General features: G+C 38.7%; 1 protein-coding gene across 2 annotated transcripts in view; it reads left to right on the top strand.

The window, feature by feature from the left end:
• The window catches only part of SBF2 (SET binding factor 2), a 417,243-nt gene that overhangs the window by 333,482 nt on the left and 58,276 nt on the right, over positions 1-25,485 (top strand). For both annotated transcript variants that reach the window (XM_036258297.1, XM_036258299.1), the window contains exons 18-25: positions 4,199-4,369; positions 6,224-6,486; positions 8,292-8,464; positions 9,686-9,759; positions 11,195-11,390; positions 20,455-20,582; positions 21,723-21,898; positions 25,252-25,397. In XM_036258297.1, coding sequence (XP_036114190.1) covers positions 4,199-4,369; positions 6,224-6,486; positions 8,292-8,464; positions 9,686-9,759; positions 11,195-11,390; positions 20,455-20,582; positions 21,723-21,898; positions 25,252-25,397 — 1,327 coding nt within the window. The remainder of the gene's footprint in view (positions 1-4,198; positions 4,370-6,223; positions 6,487-8,291; positions 8,465-9,685; positions 9,760-11,194; positions 11,391-20,454; positions 20,583-21,722; positions 21,899-25,251; positions 25,398-25,485) is intronic.

Genomic DNA, 25,485 nt, shown 5'->3' with positions numbered 1-25,485 from the left:
CAACCGAGGTACTTGCCCTTAGCGGGAACCAAACCTGGGTCTTTCGGGACCACATACCGATGCTCTAACCGCTGAGCAAAACTGGCCAGGGCAAGACTAAGCACTTTCAAAGTTCATCAAAAACTACTCAGAAATTACTTCTTACAGTGACTTAATATCTGGACTTTGTCAGTCCAGTGTAGAATCATAAAGGGACTGGCTGGCACCATCCTTGAACTAAATGTACAGTGAGGTACACTTGTATTCCAGTGCCAGAACTGGATAGGAAATACCCAGCAATTTACACAGTGAATCTTTGTATTCTGCATTTTTCTTTAAGACCATTACATATATATGGAATCAGTCCAGCCAGCAAGCTTTTCCCCCTGAAATCTGGTTTGCCTCTGAGCTCCCTAATTGGAGCCTTGGGCCTGAAGAGCAAACATGTCTAGGCATACACAGGCCTCTCATACTGATATCTTAATCTTTCCCTTGACCAACTTATCTCTGAGATGATTCGTGTCCACTCATGTGGATTTGAATCTGACCTGCTTGTTGGTGAGCCCATGAGTTTATTCTCCATATCCTGTCCCATGCTGTGTTTCCTTTGAATGCTTTGTGGAAAATGAATGACATTGCTTAATCTAGTACGTGCGAAGCTATTTTTTCTAGATAAGGAAGGAAGTCAACACATTCTTAAACATCTCATAAAATTGCATGGCAAAATATCACTTGTTTCTTTAGGACAGAATCATAAGAATCATTATGAAATGTAAAGGAAATATTTTTGCAGAATTGAAGGGAAAGAGAGATGTTATTTGACAGCAACATCCCTATCACCACCACTCTCACACTTAGTGTGGATTGAGTCTCATCTTTGTGCAAAATAAAAGGTCATGAAGCTGAAATGTGGGCCATTTTGAGAAACCATCTTGGGAAAGGTATTTTCTTCAAATCAAAGAAATGATTAAAATCAGGAGATAGTTTTATCCACAGGAGCTGATTTTCTTTGCTTACTAACACTACTGCTGTTATAGGATATGCTGAATCTGAAACCCTGAACAGTCTCATTTGCACCTTTCTCTAGGTAATTATACTATAGTTTTGTTTTGTGGAATATCTTAATTTTTGTATCTTACAGAAATGATGTAGAATAATGGGAAACCTTATTTCTGTTCCCTTCTCTTCCATCCATCTTGCTGTGTGACATTGGGCAAATCCATTTTCTTTATGGGGTCTCTAAAATGCATAGTGAGGACATACAGTATTCACCTTACCTACCCCATTTCATAGCCCAGCCAGACTGCAAAGCTCCATTTTTTCAATTCCCATCTGAAACCCTGATGAAATCTAGGCAGAATAAGGTGCTACTGCCCTCTGCTGGTCCTAACGCACCTACCCATCAGTGCCATGGCCCTGCCCATCCTAACAGCGAGGGACACAGTGCCCCATGTTTGCAGTTGAAAAGACATAGCAGGAAACCACAAAGAAAACAGGCATATTTCATGTTTGGAAAAATAATAATATTTGAAGTATTTGGTAATTAATGATTTTTATACATATATAAAATGCCATAGTCATTTGTGACTGTCTTGCCACCAAAAAGTATTTCTCCTATAATCACTTCGCCCTGCTATAATTTTCACCTGGTAAACAAGCTGTGGGTTCTGACCCTCTGGGCTACTGTCACTCTCTTTTATACCATTTTCTGCCTAGGAACATCTACAGGTCACTTTTGTTCAAAAGATCTAGGGAAGTTTTTATATATTCACTTCTAGTTTGTAGGTAAACAGGAAGATAAGAGCTGGTACATGCCAGAGGGGGTGAATATGCAGCAACAGTAAGGAAGATGCTGGAAGGGAAAGGTAGGGCTTTCGTGCACTCAGAGTCCTCTGGGGCTGTCAGGCTGTAATAAGATGGCTCATTAATAACTTTTGTGTGTAGATGATTCTGAAAGCACTTTATGTGAAACCTGGTAAGTATTTGTTAGGAGCTGTTTTTCCAAGCTTATCTATATCAATGTAATTTTAGAATACTAAAATTTTAAGAGCTGCTGTGTGTCATTGCATTGGTAAGAAATGATAGATTCTGACTATCTTTGTGGGAAAGATAGTTGTGAATTCTGCTTTTATCTTGTTTGCATTTTGTGCCTTTAATCTCTCTTTCTAAAATAGGCTTGTGCACAAGGTTATTGTTAGTCCTTAGGATGCTTAGGTGCAAAAAAAAAAGAAGTGCAACTCACATCCCATCTTGAAAGGGCACACAGAAGTACACAGAATGTCATAGGCAGATTCATAGCCACACCACCTCCAACTACACAGGTACTAAATTTCATCATATGCATGGTGCCTGTTCCAGTGCTAGCTTTAGTCTGCCTGACACCAAGAAGGACATTAGCATTGTTGAACATGTAATTTTTACTAGGTATCTTAAACATCTGTTATGCATCCCTAAGAAATGAACCAACGTTTGCTACCTGTTTTGTATATTATTTCAGAAGATAATTCAGCTTATTAAAATACTTCAAAGGAAAACGTTATTATCAGAAACTTCAGTTGTACTCACAGAAAAAAGATGAACTCAATTCCAAAGAATAAAATGGACAAAAAGTGTCTAACTTTTGAGAATGCTTCCTGGTGTTTGCTGAGAAATGATGGATTAAAAAATTTTGAGCCCTGGCCAGTTTGGCTTAGCGGTTAGAGCGTTGACCCACGGACCAATAAGTCGCAAGTTCGACTCTGGTCAAGGGTAGGTGCCTCAGTTGCAGTTCGTCCCCAGTCCTGGTCGGGTCGTGTGGGAGGCAACCAGTTGATGTGGCTCTATCACATCAGTGTTTCTCTCTGTCTCTCTCTCTCCCTCCCTCCAACTCTTATCTGATAATAAGTAGAGAAATATCCTCAGGTGAGGAATAAAAAATATTTTTTTGAAATATCTTTTAACTTTTAGAGGTGAAAGCAGTAGCTATGGAAAGATAACTGAAATTTGGCCATGTAAATTATCTGTAAAATTTTAAATGCAGGAAGCATTTGAGACCTGGCTCCTCAGCTTATGTTGTCAGTTTGGCTCAAATAAACTTATAAAAATTTAAATTAAGTAAAATGCATTATTTATTGAAATCTTATCAGAGATTTCAAGGCAGAATATTACTTAGGGAAACAAAATCTTAATGTGCAGGAAAAAAAACAGACAGCAGTGCTCATTGGTATTTATACACTTTATGATTTGCTCTGAGTTCCTTTACAAGGCAGTTTGGTGCGGCAAAGCAGGGGCTTTGGAACCAAGCAAACTCTGGGCCTGAAACCACCACTTATGTGATTGCTCTCTAACCTTGGACAATCATTTAAGCCTCCCTGAACTCCTGTTTCCTCTTCCTTAAATTGTCTATACGGTTGTACATCTATTAAGATTTTTGTATTAAATGAGAAATATAAATATTTAAGAAGTTCCTCAAGTGCCTACAAGAGTTAGTTTTCCTACTCTCTGTTGTTAATCACAGAGTAGGGGTTACTCTCACTCTGGAGCCCAGCAGGAGTCCTGGAAAGGAAGGTTTGGTTCAAGATTACCTTTCCATACCCAGACTTTGTTACCAGAAAACGCCCTTGAAGCCCAGCAGTCGATTGGGAGTACGTGAGCCAGGCAGCAGCCTGGTGGGGAGGTCAAGGACTCCCAGAGTGAGCAGTGGGGAGGGTGCAGTTTCTCTCGAGTCCCAAATCTGTGATGTGCCTTTATTCTGTGTGTAAGCCCAAGCTGTAGGCTCACTCACATTTCAGTGCCCCCCAAAATGTACTCTAAAACCAATTAGAAGAAATTTTAAATTAGCTGGAGTTTTATAATTAGGTTGCAATGAATTTTACTGTGTGTTTTAATTATAATAAAGCTACCAACTCTGTGGTGCCTACTGTGTGCATGACAGTGCTAGGCACTTTTCATATGTTCTCTAATTCATATAGTAACTGATTTTTAGCTATTGCTAAAATGTTCATTTTAATACATACAGTAACTGAGACCTTAAAGGGTTTTCTAGCAAGCCCATAGTTGCCAGTTTAAAAAAAAATGAGTAACTTGCTAGTTGCTAAGCTTATACTGCCATAAGATACTGTTTAGGTAAGTCCTTTGAGCATACTTGTGGTTAACTGTGGCCACTATAACCTTCTGAACTGTCATAAATAACTCTGCCAGCCCCATGGTGATATATATTTCATACTGTGTGTTCTCGCAGAAACTGGCCCCCGGAGTCAGCCAGTTTGCTTACACCTGTGTGCAGGACCACCCCATTTGGACAAATCAGCAGTTTTGGGAGACAACCTTTTACAATGCAGTGCAGGAACAAGTTCGCTCCCTGTATCTCTCAGCCAAGGAAGACAATCATCCCCCACACCTGAAGCAAAAGGTAAGCTAAGAAAGGAAAGGTACATAATGTGGGTCTGAGGTCCTGGCTTCAACGAGAGCTTATTCAGATGTTCCCAGGGCAAAAGGAAGTCTAGCCGCTCTCATTCCAGTGTGTTTGGCGTTTACTTTAGGGAGCTCTGGGCTGAACATTTTTCTTCTGTTGATTTCTGATATTATATTTTTTTCCATAATAATTCTTAATACAGTTATTTAGCACTAGAATTATTTTAATATATTTTAGTAAATAAGAATTTCCTGGAAACAGTGATAGGAAATGGAACAGAAAGAACAAACCTAGAATATGTAGGCACGTGTCTTTGTGCCATTAACTTCTTGAAGAAATGTCAAATTAAAGTTAATTGACTTTAAATGTAAAATTCATAGTCCTGCTCAGAATTATGCCAACAATGAATCTGGGTCTTCTTTTAGTAATATTCTGTGCGTTCCTGTATATTTTATCAGCATAAAATATTTTTAAGAAAAATATCCAGAAAATATTTTAAAATAGAGAAATTTTGTTTTTAATTTGAGAGTGGTTAAAATTTTTCTGAAATTTTAAAATGTAATTCACTAGCTATCTGGTCTTGGCCAATCCATGTTACCCTCTTTGCCTTTATTTCCTCGTTGGTAAAATGAATAGATATGATTATATAAGAAGTTAATGTCTAATAAAAGTAAAGCACATACAAGTAAAGCTTGGCATGAAGTCAATAATAAATGTTAGAAATTTTCACCCTCATTTATTGGATGAGGCTAGTTAAAGGCTAAGGGTCAATGTGGATTCACTTTGTGAGTAATTTTTAATTTTACAGATTGGGCTGATCCTTTCCGACAGTCTCTATGTTAACTTGGCCTCTGGTTATGTGAGATAAAGGAACTGAGATATCAAACACTACGCAGCAGCTCAAATATTTCTGTGCCTCGTAAATTTAAACATATTCTTGGTCTAATATTAAAGATGGTTAGAACAGAAACTTTAATAACAGATAGTACTATCTGACATCTTCTGATACTCCAAATTATTATTGTGCACTCTTAGTGTGAATTGGGTTTAATTTAAGCCCAGATTTTTCTTTCAAAACACCAAAGGCACTTGGGTAAGGATAAAACACTATTAGTTTAAGGTCATGGTCCGGAAATAACTGGGCTGGTGGGGTGCTTTTGATAGTTTTTAAGCAGCTGTAATGCTAATGTTAGTATATCTCAAAAGCATTCGTAAAGCAAACATGTCACTGCTCTGTGTTCTGTGTTCTAGAGAAGTCCATCTCTGAGCTTTAGGTTAGATACAAGCAAGACTGTAAGTGGACCAGCTCTTCACAAGCTATAAAGTGCTGTGCAGATGTCAGTTACTGTTATTATTTAACTCTTCACCCTACTAGGAAACTCCTCTTAAAAATACCATAGCCACCCAGATACTCATGTATAATGTTTGACTCCCACATTTACAAGGAAATCTAGCTCTATATTTTGACTTTGGTCACACCATCTCTTCCCAAAGAGCAGGAAAAAAGACACATAGCAGGGTATTAGTAATGATACTTTAACATTCATACCTGAGCATTTATAGCTACTCAGGTTAATAATTTGTTATAATTGGCAACCAAAAGGGGATGGAGCCATAGAGACAAATAAATACAGTGAAATGTCAGCAGTGAGGAGTGTATCCATCTGTGCTTTGCTACTGCTTCCTTGGGTTTGTCACGTGGTTCCACTAGGTTTGGTTTTGTTGTTATATTTTGTGTATGTTTTCATTTTGTTGATTAGGTATTTAATAAATGAATTATTAAATCGTCTTCTATGTTTTCTGAAGTTAGTGTGAAATGATGGATTTGGATTGTATCACTCTGTTTTTTAGGACAAGCTTCCTGATGACCAGTATCAGGAGAAGACAGCAATGGACCTGGCAGCCGAGCAGCTCCGCCTTTGGCCTACTCTGAGCAAATCAACTCAGCAGGAACTGGTGCAGCGGGAGGAAAGCATTGTCTTCAGTCAGGCCATTCACTTTGCAAACCTTATGGTCAACCTGCTGGTTCCACTAGATACAAGTAAAAACAAGCTCCTGAGAGCATCGGCTCCAGGCGACTGGGAGAGTGGGAGCAATAGCATCGTCACAAACAGGTACCAAAATGGACACTCAGAGACCCTCCTATTCTTCTTGGCTTAGCAGAGAATATAAAGTATTTTGGACAAATGTTGCTGTGCATATTTCATAAATTAACCATTTTTAGACTTACTCAGCTCTTTTCCACTAAAAGACCTTCTCTTCATCTGATTTCTTAACCACCTCCCATACTCTCTTCTCTTTCATGACCTGATTTTTCCATTATCTTACCCACTGCTGATCCAGCTCTGTAGTTACTTTCTGTCATATCAATTTACAGAAAGCACTTTGGAAAATTACTAATGAACTCCTTGCTAAAATGGATATTTATTTCTTGGCCCTCTTTCCCTCATTTACCCCTTGCGTTTGCCTGTAATTATGTCCTCAACCATGCCTTCCTCTCAGCCCTACCACAGCCTTTCATACATTAAGAATGAAACCCACGGACTCCAAGACCTGACAGGATCTGACCCCTGGCTGCTGCCCTGACCTTGTTTCCTTTCACTTTTCTGTCAACCAAACTTATCTCCCTGCTAAAGCTAATGGCAAACACTCTAAGCAGAATATTGCCTCGGGGCCTTTGTGCTTGTTCTGCAATCTGGAATACTCTCCCTGAAATAGTCTTAAGAATCACTCTTGCCCAGCTGGTATGGCTCAGTGGATTGAGCTTCGTCCCATGGACTGAGAGGTCCCTGTTCTATTCCCAGCCAGGGCACATGCCCAGGTTGCAGGCTCGATCCCCAGTAGGGGGAGTGCAGGAGGCCACCGATCCATGTTTCTCTCTCACATCAATGTTTCTATCTCTCTCTTTCTTCCCCTTCTAAAAAATCAAGAATCACTCCTTTACTTCATTTAGTTCTGGGCTCATATGTCACCTACACAGAGAGGCCTTCCTGACTTCCCTATCTAAAGTAGCAGATTTGTCACTCTTTTTTCCTACCTTGCTTTTCCTTCATGACCTTTTCTACAACCTGATTTACATAGTGAGTGGCTAAGCATCCTTTGGGATGATGTGATGCCATATTCGTTGCTCACTTTTCTTTCACTGATTTAGCTAGCGTGGTTGCGTTTGGAGGAAAGACTGTAGTTTAGAACAGGCAAGGGTGTCTTTTTCGCGATTAGCAGTCTACAAGAAGGCTGAGGAGGCGGAGCTTTTGCTGAACAGTGGGAACTGAACAAGCAGCAAGGGCAGGGATTGAGGTTTCACATCCACTGCACTCACAGTTGTTCCTTTCTTTTACATGAATGTATCACCCACAGAAGAATGATGGTTTCACAGTGGCCAAAAGGGCTGTGATGCAGTCAGAGAGAGATGAAATATTGACAAGAGAAGGGGTCATAGGACAATTTGGTTTTTTCATTTGGTGCTATTTGCTGAAAAAAGTTCTTTTTACTTTGCCTACCAGGGAACATGTTGCCAAAGGCCGAAGATAGCTGTGTTACTTTGGTTCTATGTGGTAATTAACTTAGGAGGACAAGTTTTTTTAGAAGGTTCAAGTATCAGATAATAAGTGAAAGAGGCCCTTTTTGCTTTATTTTCTGTGGTTCCTGGGTTCCTTTTAGTAGAACAACAGAAGGTATTCCTTACAAAAAAAAAAATCTGGGTCCAAAGAGCAATACCTGAAAGTAGCTTCCAAATGTAGGCAAGTAGAATATCGTGTTTCACCACTGTCACGTAGAGGAGCCATAGCATTAGGTGAGCCTTCTACTTGGGGGGACACTTCTGAGCAAGTTGAAATTGCCATGGAAATGGACTGTGATATAGTAGTAATTTGTAGTCATTTTGAGTACTAACAATGATTTCTGTCCTTGACTTTCTTAGTATTGCAGGAAGTGTAGCTGAGAGCTATGATACAGAAAGTGGGTTTGAAGATTCAGAGAATAATGACATTGCCAATTCTGTTGTGCGTTTCATTACCCGATTTATTGACAAAGTTTGTACAGAGAGTGGAGTTACTCAGGATCACATCAAGAGCCTTCATTGCATGATACCAGGTAATCACTTTGCAGATATTAGAGAAACAGAATAATGGAGATAATTGAGTAAGAATTGTTCTTAATGAGTCTACTTTTTCCAGCATAACAACCTGTATAATACTTGTCTTCCAGGTAGTTTAGCCATGCTATTTACAGTCCTCCCTTGGTATCCTTGGAGAATTAGTTCCAGGAAACCCCCACCCCCACCCCACTTTGCAGATACCAAAAATCCATGGATGCCCTCGTCCCTTATATAAAACGCCATAATATTTGCATATAACCTATGCACATCCTCCGGTATACTTTAAATCATCTCTAGATTACTTATAATACCTAATACAATATAAATGCTGTGTAAATAGTTGTCATACTGTATTGTTTAGGGAATAATGACAAGAAAGAAAGTCTGTACATATTCAATACAGACACAATCATCATAGACCTAACTATATAGTATACTTAGCAACAATATAACATTTTTGATCCACAGTTAGTTGAATCTGTAGATGCAGAACCCACAGATATGGAGAGCCAACTGTACTTATGTTCTGATTAGTTTTTGCAAAGATTTTTAAATTGTGGTAAAATATATATAACATAAAATTTGCCATTTTAAACCATTTTAAATGTAGAATGTAGTGGTATTATTTACACTAACAGTGTTGTACAGCCATCACCACTATTTATTACCAAAACTTTGTCATTGTTCCAAACAGTTGCTCTGTACTCACTGAGCAATAACTCCCATTCTCTATCCCCTAGCTCCTGGTAACCTCTAAACTAATTTCTAGCTCTATGAATTTGCCTATTCCAGATATTGCATATAAGTAAAATCATATAATCTCTGTCCTTTTGTGTCTGGCTTTTTTTACTTTGCATAGTATTTTCAAGGTTCATCTATGTTATAGCAGGTATCAGAGTGTCATTCCTTTTTACAGCTGAATAACATTCTGTTGTATGGGTATATACTACATTTTGTTTATTCATTCATTTATTGATGGACACTTGCATTGTTTCTACCTATTGGGAATAGGGCTGCTATGAATATCCACATACAGGTATCTGTGTGAATCTTTATTTTCAGTTATTTGAGGTACTCCTAAGAGTTGTTGCAGGGTCTGTGTTTAACTTTTTGAGGAACCACTAAAATATGATTAGTCTTTAATTCTAAAATATCCAGAATTTATTGTGATTCTACTTGTTTTGTACTCTCATCTTGAATACTCTGACTCCTCCCAGGAATTGTAGCTATGCACATTGAGACCCTAGAAGCAGTGCATCGAGAGAGTAGAAGACTCCCACCTATACAGAAGGTAATTATTTCAGACCACATGCTTGCAGGGTATAATATCTCTTAAAAACAGCAATAATACTGTGCCCCAGAAAATACCTTCTCCTAACCTTTTACATTTAATTATACATTAAACTTTCAGAGGAGTTCATCATGTAGCTCCTCATAAAAAGGATACTATTCAGCAAAGGAGCAATAGTAACCTCTTGTTGAGTTGGTTTTATAGACAGGGCATAAATTATGAACATTCTAACTTCTAAACCCAAGCCAAGATTTTATGCCCTGCCTACTTCCAAAAAAAGGACTTAAGGCAATTATTATAAAAACACCAGGTTCTTAAATCTGTATGCATTGTAAGCATATATCACAAGTATCTGGGAAGTTTATTAAAAATTGAGAGAGTCCTCAACCCTACCCCAGCCTCCTGGTTCCTTATTTCCCAGCTGGAGTACCCTGGGACCTGGCCTGGAAATCTGTACTTGAACAAGCCTCCCAGATGATTATTTTGTAGCTAGTCTGCCACCAGTCTGTGGACTAAGGTTCAGGACCCTCTTACTTATACAACAGAATTATTAGAAATAAGTTCAGAGGAGAAATCAAAAGCTAGGTGGGTCAGAAATATAATCCTATCAGAAATCTGAGACACAGAGATCATTATGCTTTGGCTTTACATTTAGCTCTGAGCTTCTTAGAGCCAACAAAAAGAATAATGCTGATTTGTTTAGTTTTTACTGCTTATTTAAAAATAAGCATAAGAGCTCTTCAGGAGAGATGGGTTTTTTCTCTCATGTGTTCTCATTTTTCCCAAGATGTGTAAATGTTCATTACTTGGCCATTTGTTGTGTTAATCTTCAATAAGGGCCAAGAAGGGTAGGTCTTTTTAAAGATGCAGCCATTTACTTAAAATATTTGTTTTTTCAATTTACAAGCATAATAGTGCTCTTTGTATAAAATTAAAGCACTAAAGAAATATACAGTGTATGCAGTGAAAGTCTCCCATGGTCTTCCCCACTCCCATCCCACCACTACCCTTAACCGTGATAGGACCACCTTTAACAGATGGTTCGTGTTCTTAGGATTTTCTTTTCTTTTTGAAAAGGGGCTCATAATACACATACTGGTTTACAACTTGTTTTTTTACTTAATAGTGTATTCTGGATATCAGTCCATGTTAACACGTACAGATTCATGTCATTTTTTAAATGATTGCATTGAATGGATGTTTCAAGCACTTTAGTAATTTCCAATGGTTTTCCTTTTAATGCGCAATGCTGCAAGAATTTTTTCCCATTTGGATGCAGATATGACATATTTGTCTCTTCCCAAATCTGTTTTCTCATTTTGGCTTCCTGAGAAGTCTGGCTTAAATTTTTCAGATCTGTAACTGGAAAGACAACCCTGTCTACGTGTTGGAAACCCCACAAGAGTTATGTTTAAGATACTTTTTCTCTTGTTAGCCTAAGATTCTTAGACCTGCTCTACTGCCAGGAGAGGAAATTGTTTGTGAGGGTCTTCGAGTCCTGCTGGATCCCGATGGAAGAGAAGAAGCCACTGGAGGCCTTCTTGGAGGCCCTCAGCTGCTGCCAGCAGAAGGAGCCTTATTCCTCACCACGTACAGAATTCTGTTCAGAGGGACTCCCCACGACCAACTAGGTATGGCTCATGTTATGTCATCAGAACATGGGCATGTATGTGCTACGTGAGGCTTTGATTCCATCTGTATACAGTGACATATTTTTTCAGAATCAAAGTAAGCCCTTTGCCACACAGGGGTTTTTTGTTTTTTAGATACTTTTTCTCTATCACAGCTAATGATAATTTGGATCATAGATTCTTACTTGAAGAACCAAGGATATTCTTCTTAACAGTAAATTCACCGAAACGATCGTAATTTCATTGGCAGCATATTGTGACCTAGGAATATTCACAGTATCTGGTTGCTAACAATTTCCCTTGCTGATTGGTCCCACCTAACTTTTTGAAATAATATGCTAAGTATCTCTGGGCCGTACAATGCCAACTAACTAACCTCATCTCCTTCTCATCTCATTTCAATTAACCCAACTTCCCTCTTAGCAGACAACTGCTCTTCTATTCACTAAATTCCCTCAACTTTTTTTTTCTCTCTATTTTTATTAATTTATTGTTGTTACAGATGTTTCTCCTTTCTCTCCCCTAGACACCCTCCTCCCCTTCTAACCCCCCACCTGAGCCCCCCAGCATTGCCGTCTATGTTTATTGGTTATACATACATGCGTATAACTTCTTTGGTTTATCTCATCCATCCCTCTGCCCCTTTCCACTGAGGTTTGTCAGTCTGAACCATACTCCTTTCTATGTCTCTGGGTCTATTTTGTTCATCAGTTTGTTTTGTTCATTATATTCCACAAATAAGTGAGATCATGTGATGCATGTCTTTCTGACAGGCTTATTTCACTTAGCATAATACTCTCCAGGTCCCGCCATGTCATCTCAAAGGATAAGAGATCTCTCTTATAGCTGCATTCCATTGTGTATATGTATTACAGCTTTTTTATCCACTCATCTATTGATGGACACTTGGGCTGTTTCCAAATCTTAGCAATTGTAAATAGTGCTGCTATGAACATAGGGGTACATATATTCTTTCTGATTGGTGTTTTAGGCTTCTTAGGATATATTCCTAGAAGTGGATCAAATGGCAGATCAATTTTTAATTTTTTGAGGAAACACCATACTGTTTTCCACAGTGGCTGCACCAGTCTGCATTCCCACCAGCAGTGTACTAGAGTCCCCTTTTCTCCACACCCTCGATAGCACTTGTTGTTTGATGATTTGTTGATGGCAGCCATTCTGGCAGGTCTGAGGTGATACCTCATAGTTGTTTTAATTTGCATCTCTCTGATGATTAGTGATGTTGAGCATTTTTTCATATGTCTCGGCCATTTGTATGTCCTTTTTTGGAGAGGTGTCTATTTAGGTCTTCTGCCCATTTTTTAATTGGGTTCTTTGTCTTCCTTTTGTTGAGTTGTATGAGCACTCTATATATTTTTGGAAATTAACCCCTTATCTGATGTATCGTTGGCTATATGCTTTCCTATATAGTGGATTGCCTTTCCATTTTGATGGTTGTTTCTTTTGCTGTGCAGAAGGTTTTTAGTTTGATGTAGTTCCATGTGTTCATTTTTTTCTTTGTTTCTGTTGCCTTATACGTTGTATCAGTGAAAAGTCTGCTGCGTGTGATGTATGAAATTTTGTTGCCTACATTTTCTTCTAGGACTTTTATGGATTCACGAATCACATTTAAGTCTTTTATCCATTTTGAGTTTATTCTTGTGTATGGTGTAAGTTGATGGTCTAGTTTCATTTTTTTGCATGTAGCTGTCCAATTTTCCCTACACCATTTATTAAAGAGGCTGTCTTTACTCTAAGGTATGCTCTATGAAGTCACAGAAGCAGAAACTAAAAAAAAAATCCCATTTATCATTGTGGCAAACAAATTAAGATACCTAGGAATAAACTTAACCAAAGAAGTAAAGGACCTATTTGCAGAAAACTATACGACATTGAAAAAAGAAATAGAGGAAGATATAAAAAAGTGGAAGCACATACCTTGCTTATGGATTGGAAGAATTAACATCACTAAAATGTCCATACTACCCCAAGCAATCTTTAAATTCAATGCAATCCCCATCAAAATACCAATGACAGCCCTGGCCAGTTTGACTCAGCGGTTGTAGCATCGGCCTGTGGACCAGAAAGTACTGGGTTCAGTTCCCGCTAGGGGCACGTACCAAAAAAATAAATAAATACCAATGACATATTTCACAGAACTAGAGCATATACTTCAAAAGTTCATATGGAACCAAAAAAGACCCCGATTTTGGCATCTATTTTCATCAGGGATATTGGCCTGTCGTTTTTTTCTTTGTAATGTCTTTATCTAGTTTTGGAATTAGAATTATTCTGGCCTCATGAAACAAGTTTAGAAGTCTTCTTTTTGAATTTTTTTGGAATAGTTTGAGGAGAATGGGTGTTAGTTCTTCTTTGAATGTTTGGTAAAACTCCCCTGTGAAGCTGTGTGGGCCCAGGAATTGTTTGCTAGGAGTTTTTTTATTATATCTTCAATTTTCTTTTTTTTCCCCCCATTTTTCTTTTTTGTTCAGATAGAGTGGGAGGGAGAGAGAGGAAGAGAGAGAAAGAGAGAAACATCAATGTGAAGGGGACACATTGAGTGGCTGCCACCCGCATGACCAACCAGGGCCAGGGACAAACTGCAACCTTAGAGGTACATGCCCTTAGCGGAAACCGAACCTGGGTCTCTCTGAACCGCAGGCCTACGCTCTAACCACTGAGCCAAACCGGCCAGGGCACATCTTCAATTTTCTTAGTTGTTATTGGTCTGTTCAGGTTTTCTATCTCTTCCTGGTTCAATTTTGGGAGACTGTGTGTTTCTAGAAATTTATCCATTTCACCCAAATTGTCCAATTTGTTGCCATATAATTGTTCGTAGTATTTGTTAACAATCCTTTGTATTTATGTGATGTCAGTTGTTATTTCTCTTTTGTTTCTGATTTTGTTTATTTGGGTCCTCTCTCTTTTTTTCTTGGTGAGTCTAGCTAAGAGTCCATCAATCTTGTTTATCTTTTCAAAGGACCAGCTCTTTGTTTCATTGATTCTTTGAATTGTGTTTTTCATTTTTTGGGTTTTTTTCCTTCATTTTCTAATTTTATTTTTATTTTATTTTTTATTTTTTATTTATTTGTTTGTTACAGATGCTTCTCCTTTTTTACCCCATTGACACCCCCCTCCCACCCCACCCCCACCCCGTCCCTGGCTTTGTTGTCCATGTCCATTTGTCATGCATACATGCATATAAGTTCTGTGGTCTAGCTCCTCTCACCCCCACCCCCACCCCTCTTCTGAGGGATGTCAGTCTGTGCCCTACTTCCATGTTTCTGGGTCTACCATATTCCTCAGACTGTTATGTTCATTATATTCCGTATATAAGTGAGATCATGTGGTATTTGTCTTTTTCTGCTTGGCTTATTTCACTTAGGATAATACTTTCCAGGTCCCTCCATGTTGTCTCAAAGGATAAGAGATTTTTCGGTCTCTATGTCATTTATTTCTGCTCTGATCTTTACTATTTCTTTCCTTCTACTTGCTCTGGGTTTTTCTCTTTGTTTGCTTTCTAGTTCTTTAAGTTGTGACGTTAGATAGTCAATTAGAAATTTTTCTTGTTTCTTGAGGTAGGCCTGTAGTGCTATGAACTTCCCTCTCAGGACTGCTTTCAGTGTGTTCCATAAATTTTATGTTGTGTGTTCATTTTTATTGGTTTCCAGGAAGTTTTTAATTTCTTCCTTGATCTCCTTGGTAACCCATTCATTGTTTAGTAACATGCTATTTAGCTTCCATGTGTTCAAATGTGTTTGCATGTTTTTGTTGTAATTGATTTCTAGTTTCATGCCATTGTGATCTGAGAAGAGGCTTGATATGATTTCAATCTTCTTGAACTTGTAGAGACTTAGTTTGTGTCCTATCATGTGGTCTATCTTTGAGAATGTTTCATGTGCACTTGTGAAGAATGTGAATTCTCCAGTTTTGAGGTATAATTCTCTGTAGATATCCATTAAATCCATCTGATCTAGTGCATCATTTAGAGTCTCTGTTTTCTTGTTAATTTTTTGACTCAAGGATCTATCCAGTGATATCAGTGAGGTGTTGAAGTCCCCTGCTATGATTGTATTGCTGTCGATTTCTCTTTTGAAGTCCTCCAGAAGTTTTTTAATATATTTTGGTGCTCCTATATTGGGTACATATATGTTTACCAAGGTTATATCTTCTTGTTGGATAGATCCTTTCAGTATTATGTAGTCACCTTCTTTGTCTCTAGTTATGGTCTTCATTTTAAAATCTATTTTATCCGATATGACTATTGCTACCCCAACTTTTTTTCCTTTCCATTTGCTTGGAAAACTTTATTCCATCCCTTCACTTTCAACCTATGCGAGTCTTTTGTTCTGAGATGGGTCTCTTGTAAACAATATATATATGAGTCATGCTTTCTTATCCATTTAGCAACTCTGTGTCTTTTGATCAGAGCGTTCAATTCATTTACATTTAAGGTTAATATTGATATATACTTATTTATTGCCATTTTTGTTTACTGGGGTTATATTTTTCTTCCTATTTCTCCTGCTAATTACAGCAGTCCTTTTAACATTGTTTGCAGTGCTGGTTTGGTGCTAATGTTTTCCCTTAGCCTTTTTTTGTCTGGAAAGCTCTTTATTTGACCTTGTTGGGTAGAATAGTTTTGGATTCAGATCCTTGTTTTTCATGACCTTGATTCCTGCATGCCATTCCCTTCTGGCCTGTAATGTTTTTGTTGAGAAGTCAGCTAAGAGCCTTATGGGGGTTCCTTTGTAGGTAACCTGTTGCCTATCTCCTGCTGCCTTTAGGATTCGCTGTTTGTCTTTAATTTTTGGCATTTTAATTATTATGTGTCTTCGTGTGAGCGTGCTTGGGTTCTTCTTGCTTGGGGCTCTTTGTGCTTCTTGAACTTGAATGCCTTTTTTCTTCACTAAGTTAGGGAAGTTTTCTGTCACTATTTTTTCAAATATGTGCTCTAACTCTTGCCCATTTTCTCCTTCTGGAACTCCTATGATGTGGATGTTGTTATGTTTCTAGTTGCCCCACAGTTCTCTTAAGCTGTCTTCCTGTTTGTTTGTTTTTTAATTATTTTTCTTTATTGATTTTTAGAGAGAGAGGTAGGGAGAAAGAGAGAGAGATAGAAACATTGATGAGAGAGAACATCGATTGGCTGCCTCCTACATGCCTTACATTGGGGATCAGGCCCACAACCTGGCATGTACCTTGACCAGGAATCAAACCAGTGACCTTTTGGTGCATGGGTCGACACTCAGCCACTCAGCCACACCGGCCAGGCTGCCTTTCTGTTTTTTAATTGTTTTTTTTTGGGGGGGAGGGGGGTGTTCTAATTGGGTGATTTTTTTCTACCCTGTCTTCTAATTCATGATTTGGTCCTCAGCTTCTTCTACTCTGCTGGTTATTCCTTCCAATGTGTTTTTTATTTCTGCTATGTCATTCTTCATTTCCAATTGGTTGGTTTTCAATGTTTCTATATCTTTATTCATGCTCTTGAGCTCTTTACTACATGCTGTTGAGCTTCCTTATTATCATGGCTCTGAAGTCTACCTCTGATAACTTGCTTAACTGTATTTTATTTATCTTGTCTTCAGTAGTGTTCTCTTGTTCTTTCATTTGGGATTTGTTTCTTTGTGTCACCAGTTTGGCTAACTCAGTGAGTTTTGGAGCCTGCCAAATTTTCCCTGTGGGTGTTGGTGTTCCGCTGGTTGTGGCTTCCTCAGTTGAATTTGGATGAGTATGGGAGGACAGTTAAACACCACTGTCAAGTCTTACTTTCTTGGGTAGATCTTGCAAGCCTAGGAAGGGTTCATTTATCCTCCAGTTTTCTGCCTGGAGGCTATCAGTCTCAGTTACTTGATGAGTGTTAGGGTGTAGCCCTCAGTTGAATGAAAAACTCCCTCAGGTGTTCAGGTTAAGAGGATTTTCAGAGTGTGAGACACATGCTTGCTGTTAATGAGCCTCACTTTGCATTTCTCTGACCTGTCCAGGCAGTGTTAAATTCTGAGAGAGGGGCTGTTGCTCTGTCCTGGCCCTCTGCGCTATGGAGCTGGCTTGGGATTTTAACTCTGAGGGAGTTGTTCACAGCTAAAATAGCTGCTCTTCATGGGCTCCCAGCCCGCCCTCTCACACCTCTGCAGTTCGTACCAGGCTTGATTAGGTGTCCTTTTTCCTGTCCCTGGTTATATAGGTCCTCTCCAACTGCTTTTCTGTTGCCTTTTCCCTGTGATTTGTCTTTATGTTAGTTGTAATTCCAGTTTGGTCCTGGGAGATGATCTGTGTAGTTTCCATTCACTCTGCTGCCATTTTGGAATCTCACCAATTTCCTCACCTTTTACTTCTGTTTCCTACTACCCTATACAATCTTCTGTATTAGAAGGGAGAGAGAGAAACATTGATTTGTTGTTCCACTTATTTATGCATTCATTGGTTGCTTCTTATATGTGCCCTGACCAGGGATTGAATCCACAACCTTAGTTTATTGGGATGATGCTCTTACCAACTGAGCTACTGGGCCAGGACTGAATCATCTTTTTAAAATCACTGTAGTCTCCACATAAACTATTCTGGTTGATGGAACAACATATTAGGTTTGGGTAAAACTATTGAACTCCAAATCAGGAACTCAGATTTAAATTGCCATTGACTGATCTTGATATCCTCTCTAGATTTCAATTTCCCTTTTATAAAATGGAGGAATTGAGCTTGATTAGTGATAACACAGTGGTTCACAACCTTGACTGATGAATTTGTATTATCTAGAAAGCTTTAAAAAAAAAAAGAAAAAAAAGACCAATTCTGGACCCAACCCTCAAACAACTGAATTCAAATCTAAATAGGTATTCTAAGGGAGGGGGAGGAGAGAATCAGTGGGGGGAAAAGAAGAAACATCTGTAACAAAAATTAATTAATTAATTAAAATAAATAAGTAAATAAATAAGTTAGTATTCTAAGAATGGGATACCTAGGCCCCTGTGTATTTTGTTTGTTTGTTTTGGTAATCCTCACCCAAGGACATTTTTTTATTGATTTTCAGATAGAGTAGAAGGGAGGGAGGGAGAGAGAAACATTTCACATCAGTTGGTTGCCTCCTGCACAACCCTTTATGTGCCCTTGACCAGAAATCGAACCTAAGATCATGTGATCTATGGGCCAATGCTCTAATCTCTTGAGCCAAACTGGCCAGGGCAGTCTGTGTATTTTTAAGCCCCAGAAGTGATTGATGCATACTGAGGATTGGGAACCATTGGGATAAATGGTCACTAAAGTTCCTTTCTCTTCTGAAATTACTCATTCAGCAGCATTTGATGAGTACCTACTACATGCTATGCATTTTGTTAGACAGTAGAATTCAGACATAAAAAATGTAGTTTCTTTAAAACCTCACAGTTGTATATTCCTTGTGTGGTTATAATCAAGATGGTTCATTATCTTAGTCATAAAAAATTGCTTACTATATAATAAGCAAAAAGCTCAAATTTCAATGAACAAATAGAGCAAAATTTCTCAGCCCTCTCCTGTCATATTACTATACATAAATTACATTTGTATTTGAAAGCATATGTATTTTTAAGAGAAGCTAAGTTATCTAGTACAATATTTTTGTACTATGACTTTGTGAGCTCAATAGCCATAAACATACATATTGGGCATATAAATATATGAGACACTTGTTCTTATAAATGGCTCTATTTATTTATTTTAAATAACTCAATGGCATACTTAGTGTGAAAGCTAGTATTTTCCTCGTTTTATCCTGTCAATTTGAGGGTTAATCTCACATTTTAGGGAAATTATTTTTACCAGAAAAAACTTTTTATTTGTCTCTTTTGGTTTATTTCTCTTTTTAAATGTCTAATGTAACATTTCTCCTTTAATGACACATAGAAATCTAATCACTTTATATTATATAAGTGTTATATAAGTGTAGATTGTTTAATATTTCCACGAACTTAAATCCTGTGTACATCCTGATTTTGTTTTTTGTGTTTTTTTTGGTTTTTTTTCATCCTCACCTGAGGACATTTTTCCATTTTTTGTTCAGGTAGAGTGGGAGGGAGAGAGAGGAAGAGAGAGAGAGAGAGAAACATCGACGTGAAAGGGACACATCGAGTTGCTGCCACCCGCACGACCAACCAGGGCCGGGGACAAACAGCAACCGAGGTACATGCCCTTAGCGGGAACCGAACCCGGGTCTCTCTGGACCGCAGGCCGACGCTCTAACCGCTGAACCAAACCGGCCAGGGCATCCTGATTTTGTTTAGCCTCTGAGTATGAGCTTAACATAAGAGGATAATTGGAATTTTCCAGGTTAGGAATTAACAGGTCCAAGGAACGAGGAATTCTGATGATAATGAGTGGATAAGTATGGGCACTTAATCTGGTTCAGATTTCACCCCCTGTTGTTGCTCCTGCTCTGTTACAGTTACTGCTGTCTCAATCCAAACCTACACTCTCTTCAAAGCTCACCTTCCCTCTCACCTCCTCCGGGAATCATTCTCTAGCCATCTAGCATGCAGAAACCTTCGCCCTTTCTGAAATACATAAAGCTTTGTTCCCTCACACCTCGGAGCTAATTACTTGCTGTACTCTGTGTGTGACTCCTGTCCGGGGAACTGCAAGCTCTCCAAGGGAGGCTTCACGTGTGACACCTCTTTTCGAGACTTATCTCGGTAACTTCGTACTTGATAAATAATTTATATTTTCCCTTCTTTGCTTTAATACTTAACCTCTTAAAAATCTTGGGTCTAAGCGCAGCCCTATATCTTCCAAAGGCACAGATATGTACTGCAGTGCCTTTTACCACATACAGAGACACACTTTAAAAGCCTTTTCTCTTTTGCTTTATTCTTACATTAAATATCATGGATGTCCTTTCACTCTGGGAGTCAGTGCCATGCCATAAAATTAATGAGTGTGATTCTGGCGTCTGGGCGCTTTCTCTCCCTATATTGCTGGGCATTGTGCTCTCCAGAATCATTTCTCCAGCAGAGGCTGATGAAATGAACAGCAGAGATTCTAGAAAAGAGCTGTAATGTGCTATTGCTGAGTCTGTGCCGTCTTCCTGTAGTTGGTGAGCAGACGGTTATGCGAAGTTTTCCGATTGCCTCCATCACCAAGGAGAAGAAGATCACAGTTCAGAACCAGCTACAGCAGAACATGCAAGAAGGACTGCAGGTCACATCAGCATCTTTTCAGGTACTAAGAAAGGGAACCATTCTGTTATTTAAAAGTTTTCTGCAGATGATGTCATGGCCACCTTCTGTGGTCATGTGGTCGCGGTTAGTGGATGAGGAAGATCAGAAGGTCTGAGAGGCTAATCCTCAACTCTGTAAACACATGAATCATCTTGGATTTAACCTCTCATTTCCTAAGTCCTGTGGCCAACTCAGAGTACCAACAGATTATCTGTCAATACTTTGTGATCTTAGAAATTCAGACACACTCGGTTGACCCTTGTTCTCTGCCAAGCAATGCCTCGGTTTACGTTTGATAAGGCCTTTACATAGGAAGCAGGTCTCTTGGCATCTGTTTCAGGAGAGCTTTATGGCTCTTCTGTGGAAGAAGTAAAATTCTGATAATCATAGCTAGGGCTAAAGTACTGTTGGTACTTAGTAATCCCTAATAAAGCAAAGGTTTTTCTAGGGAGCTCTGAAGGTATCAGAACTTGTGGGATTACTGATGCAGACACTGGATGAGTGGTCTCTGAGTTTTTCCCTTGCTGTTCTTCATACTTTGCCTTTGACTTCTCATATTTCTGAGGGCTCCAAATCTTGCCTCATTCTTTCTGGTCAAGAAGCACTCCCTAGTTCCTCCACATGGTAATGAAGTATGAGGCTGCAGACCTCTAGGCTCCAGACCTTCTCCCACCACTGTGAGCAGTGACTTCCTAGGGATCTCTTCCCTGTTCCAGCCGCCAGAGGACTCTAAATTAGAATATTGCCTGGCTGTTCTGGATTCTTGTCACACTGAATTTTTTCTTATTAGATTTATAGTATCTTTGTGTAGAAAGAGTCCTGGTTAGGGCAAATGCCCTATCTAGAGCCAACAGTTGAGAAGTGAGAAGGACATGTTTCCTACTTCAGCCACTGTAAATTAATTTCCCTATCTCATCGTAGAAAAGATCATCTGAGAGCAGCCCAACTTCAAGATACATGGTTTTTCTTGCCAACTAACTATTTATATCAATAAAAATTGTATTGCATGATATGCAGGGTCTCTTCAGCCTCCAAACTCTTGCCATTTAGTATTGTTATTTTCTGTTATTTTAGTAATTTGAGGGGAAATTATCTGAAAATCTTTAATGCTTCTGATGTGTTCAATCTCTTTTGTCTCTAGTTGATTAAAGTAGCATTTGATGAAGAAGTGAGCCCAGAAGTAGTAGAGATCTTTAAGAAGCAGCTAATGAAGTTCCGTTATCCTCAGTCCATTTTCACCACCTTTGCTTTTGCTGCTGGACAAACTACCCCGCAAATAATTTTACCCAAGCAGAAGGAAAAGAACACTTCCTTTCGGTAAGAAGACAGTCTGATTTCTTTACTTTATTTTTTTTTTTATTTAAAAAGTTTTTTTCTTTATTGATTTTAGAGAGAGAGGAAGGGAGAGGAAGAGAGACATAGAAACATCAATGAGAGAGAACATCAGTTGGCTGCCCGCTACAAGCCCCCCACTGCGGGTTGGGCCTACAACCTGGGCACATGCCCTGACCGGGAATAACCAGCAGCCTCTTGGTGCATGGGTTAATGCTCAACCACTGAGCCACACCAGCCGAGCATAGTCTGATTTCTTTATTTCAGCCCAACCATAGTTGACTATCAGGAACATGAACTATCCTTTGGGTCAGGGTGTAAAGACTGCTCTTTTTGTTTGCCATTCTGTCAAGCCCATTGGACCAAGCTCAGAAAGCAGCATTGATATATGTAACAAGTTTCAAAAATTAAAAGCTACAAGAAGCTTGACTATCGGGTCTGTTGCTCATGATGCATTTTTAGAATATGAAATTCTGTTTTCCCTTTTTTCCATATTGCTCACTTTTGAACTGCCTTTGAACAATCCATTCAGTTTTCATTAATATCCAGGCCTAGCAAACAATGTTGCTTTTATCTAAAGATGGGAGCCTTTAGTTTTTCTTTTCTTTTTATTTTTTTGTACTTTTTGTTTTGATACAATTTCAAAATTTACAGAAAAGTTACAACCTAGTACAAAGAATTCCTGTATACCCTTTTACCCAAATTCACAATTATTTGTACTTGCTCCATTTTCTTTATTATTCTCTCTCTCTCTCATATATATATATATATATGTTTTCTAAACCATTTATGTTAAAATCATAATGCCTCTTTATCCTTAAATACACCAGTCTGTCTTTCCTAAGAACAAAGACATTATCTTTTATAACCACAGTACAGTAATCACAACCAGGAAATGTAATTGGTATAAAAATTTTATTTAACCCAGAGTCTATACTCAAATTTTGCTAATGATCCTTTATATCTAATTGTTTTTCCAGCCTGGTACAGGATCCAATCCATGATCAGGATTGTATTTAGTTGTCATATTTCTGTAGTAGCAATCCTAATTTTCTGATAGAAATTTATGGAAACTTAAATCTCAGTTATTACAAAGTAATAATTGCTTTAAAATCCTCTTCAATTAGTGATAAAATATAGGGGCTAATATTTCACTTCTTTTATCATTAATCATCTGGAACTTGGGTATCTGCCAATACAAATTACATGTTAGGGTGTATTCTGCAGACTTTGGAGAAGAAAGTTTCCTTTGCCTGAAAGTGAGGTAGGCTGGGCATCATAGAAGAGTTGAGGTTTTGTTTCTCAGTTGTATAACTAGCCACCTGTACCACTTAACAGGTGGAGACCACACATATCCAGGTATGATATGCTGAAGCATGAATAGCTTCCTGAGTACTGAAGGTGAACCAAGCATCTTGCCTTAGCATTATGAAGTCACAGAGGAGCCTTTGAGAGTCATCATCCCAGCACTCTGTGGAAGAAAGAAAGCATTTATGGTGTTTTATGCTTAGAAACTGTCAGGGGGAAAATTATGTATACATTTATATATAAACTTAAATTTATTGTATCAAGCTTATATTATCCGGCTACAAAAGAGATACAGCCATTTTATTTTTAAAATATCTTAGAATTGTCTTGATTATATAAAAGATATAGCTCTAGTTGGAAAAATTTTTTCAAGAGACATTGAGTTTAAATTATACCTGAAGTGATTCACAATAGGCTTTAATTTAGACTATACCAGTATTTTATGATTTCAAACAATATTTTAAATATGTTTTTATAACCCTCAGATTTACATTTCAAATGACTAAAGACAGGTTCTGGTAAAACTATTTGATAGTAAATAGTTATCACTTTTTACCGAATGGCAAGAAAACAGAAAAAGAGTTCTGTTCTTTGTGGTTGAGAAGAATATGATCAAAAACAGTCTTACTTGAAACCTTCATCTCAATATGATTATTTAGGAATCAGGTTCTTTGTTTAATTCTCTGGATTATAAATACTCTGTACCCAGATTTTCGATCAGCAAGGAAAGGTAAACTATTTAAATAAAAAAAGTACCTTAGACCTCGGTTGCAGTTTGTCCCCGGCCCTGGTTGGTCGTGCGGGTGGCAGCCACTCGATGTGTCCCTTCACGTCGATGTTTCTCTCTCTCTCTCTTCCTCTCTCTCCCTCCCGCTCTATCTGAACAAAAAATAGAAAAATGTCCTCGGGTGAAGATAAAAAAAAAAAAAGTACCTTAGGTCCATGTGACTTACATACTAGTTTCCCTTTCATTAAAGCTGATGCTCAAAAGGATGCTTAAATTTCTGATTTCTTATTTTTCTCTTCTCAGAAAAAAGGAATTGGCCCTGGCCAGTGTTCATGGCCCCGCACACCAAAGGGTCGCAGGTTCTATTCCCAGCCCCTATCAGGGCACATGCGGGAGACAACTCCCCCGCCCCAACCCCCCCAATCTTGTATTCTCTCTAGAAATCAATAGAAAAAATATCCTCGGGTGAGGATTAAAAAATGGGGGAATTGTGTTATTCTTGTCTATATCTGAAAAGGTTTATAGTATCATAAGGTAGGACACTACACATTGCATTTAAAACATTTAAGAAGTAAGATGTCGACCACTATAATTGCCATATGATCTCAAAGAAAAGCCTGTGAGTTAGCAGAGAGCTTGGATCAGTAGGAGGGCAGACTGGCTTTCCTCGCAGGACTTCCACAGGCATCGCTTGTGAGAACTAACTGGTGGAGACAGTGGCATGGATAACCAGAGTGGGTTAGGGGCATGCTTGACCAAAATGCCAAGCTGAGGAGTTCAGATTGGGGGTGACAAGTAGTGTGTGTCCCATTCTAAGTTCTTATACTTTTGCCTAAGACAGTGTCCTGATGACAGCAGTGTTTTATTGGAAATTTGTCTGCTGCATGTAAAAAGTCACCTAAAGAAAAGAGGCTTGCCCTGGCCAGTTTGGCTCAGCGATTAGAGCGTCGGCCTGCGGTCCTGAGAGACCCGGGTTCGGTTCCCGCTAAGGGCACGTACTTCGGTTGCGGTTTGTCCCCGGCCCTGGTTGGTCGTGCAGGTGGCAGCCACTCGATGTGTCCCTTCACGTTGATGTTTCTCTCTCTCTCTCCCTTCCTCTCTCTCCCTCCCACTCTATCTGTACAAAAAATGGAAAAATATCCTTGGGTGAGGGGAAAAAAAAAGAAAAGAGGCTTAATGAAGGTCTGGACAATACGAGTGACTGTGGAAATGGAGAGGAAACAAGTTGAGCTCTGGCAGTATCAAAAATATAAGTGGTATCTTCATATTAAATTGACATTCTCTTTGGTTTTATGTCTTGTAGCACCTTCTCCAAAACAATTGTGAAAGGTGCTAAAAGGGCAGGAAAAATGACAATTGGGCGTCAGTATTTATTGAAGAAGAGGACAGGGACCATTGTGGAAGAGAGAGTGAACCGCCCTGGATGGAATGAGGAAGATGACATATCTGGTATGTGAGAACCTGTTTTTCTTTCATGAATCTATTTTATTCTTTCTCCATATATGAGTAAGAATAAGAGACTAAGACATAATTGCAC

The sequence above is a fragment of the Molossus molossus genome, unplaced genomic scaffold, assembly GCF_014108415.1.
Source record: "Molossus molossus isolate mMolMol1 unplaced genomic scaffold, mMolMol1.p scaffold_m16_p_13, whole genome shotgun sequence".
In the NCBI taxonomy this organism is placed as follows: domain Eukaryota; kingdom Metazoa; phylum Chordata; class Mammalia; order Chiroptera; family Molossidae; genus Molossus; species Molossus molossus.
Note: the sequence above shows the minus strand (reverse complement) of the source record. Positions and strands in the feature narration are given on the sequence as shown.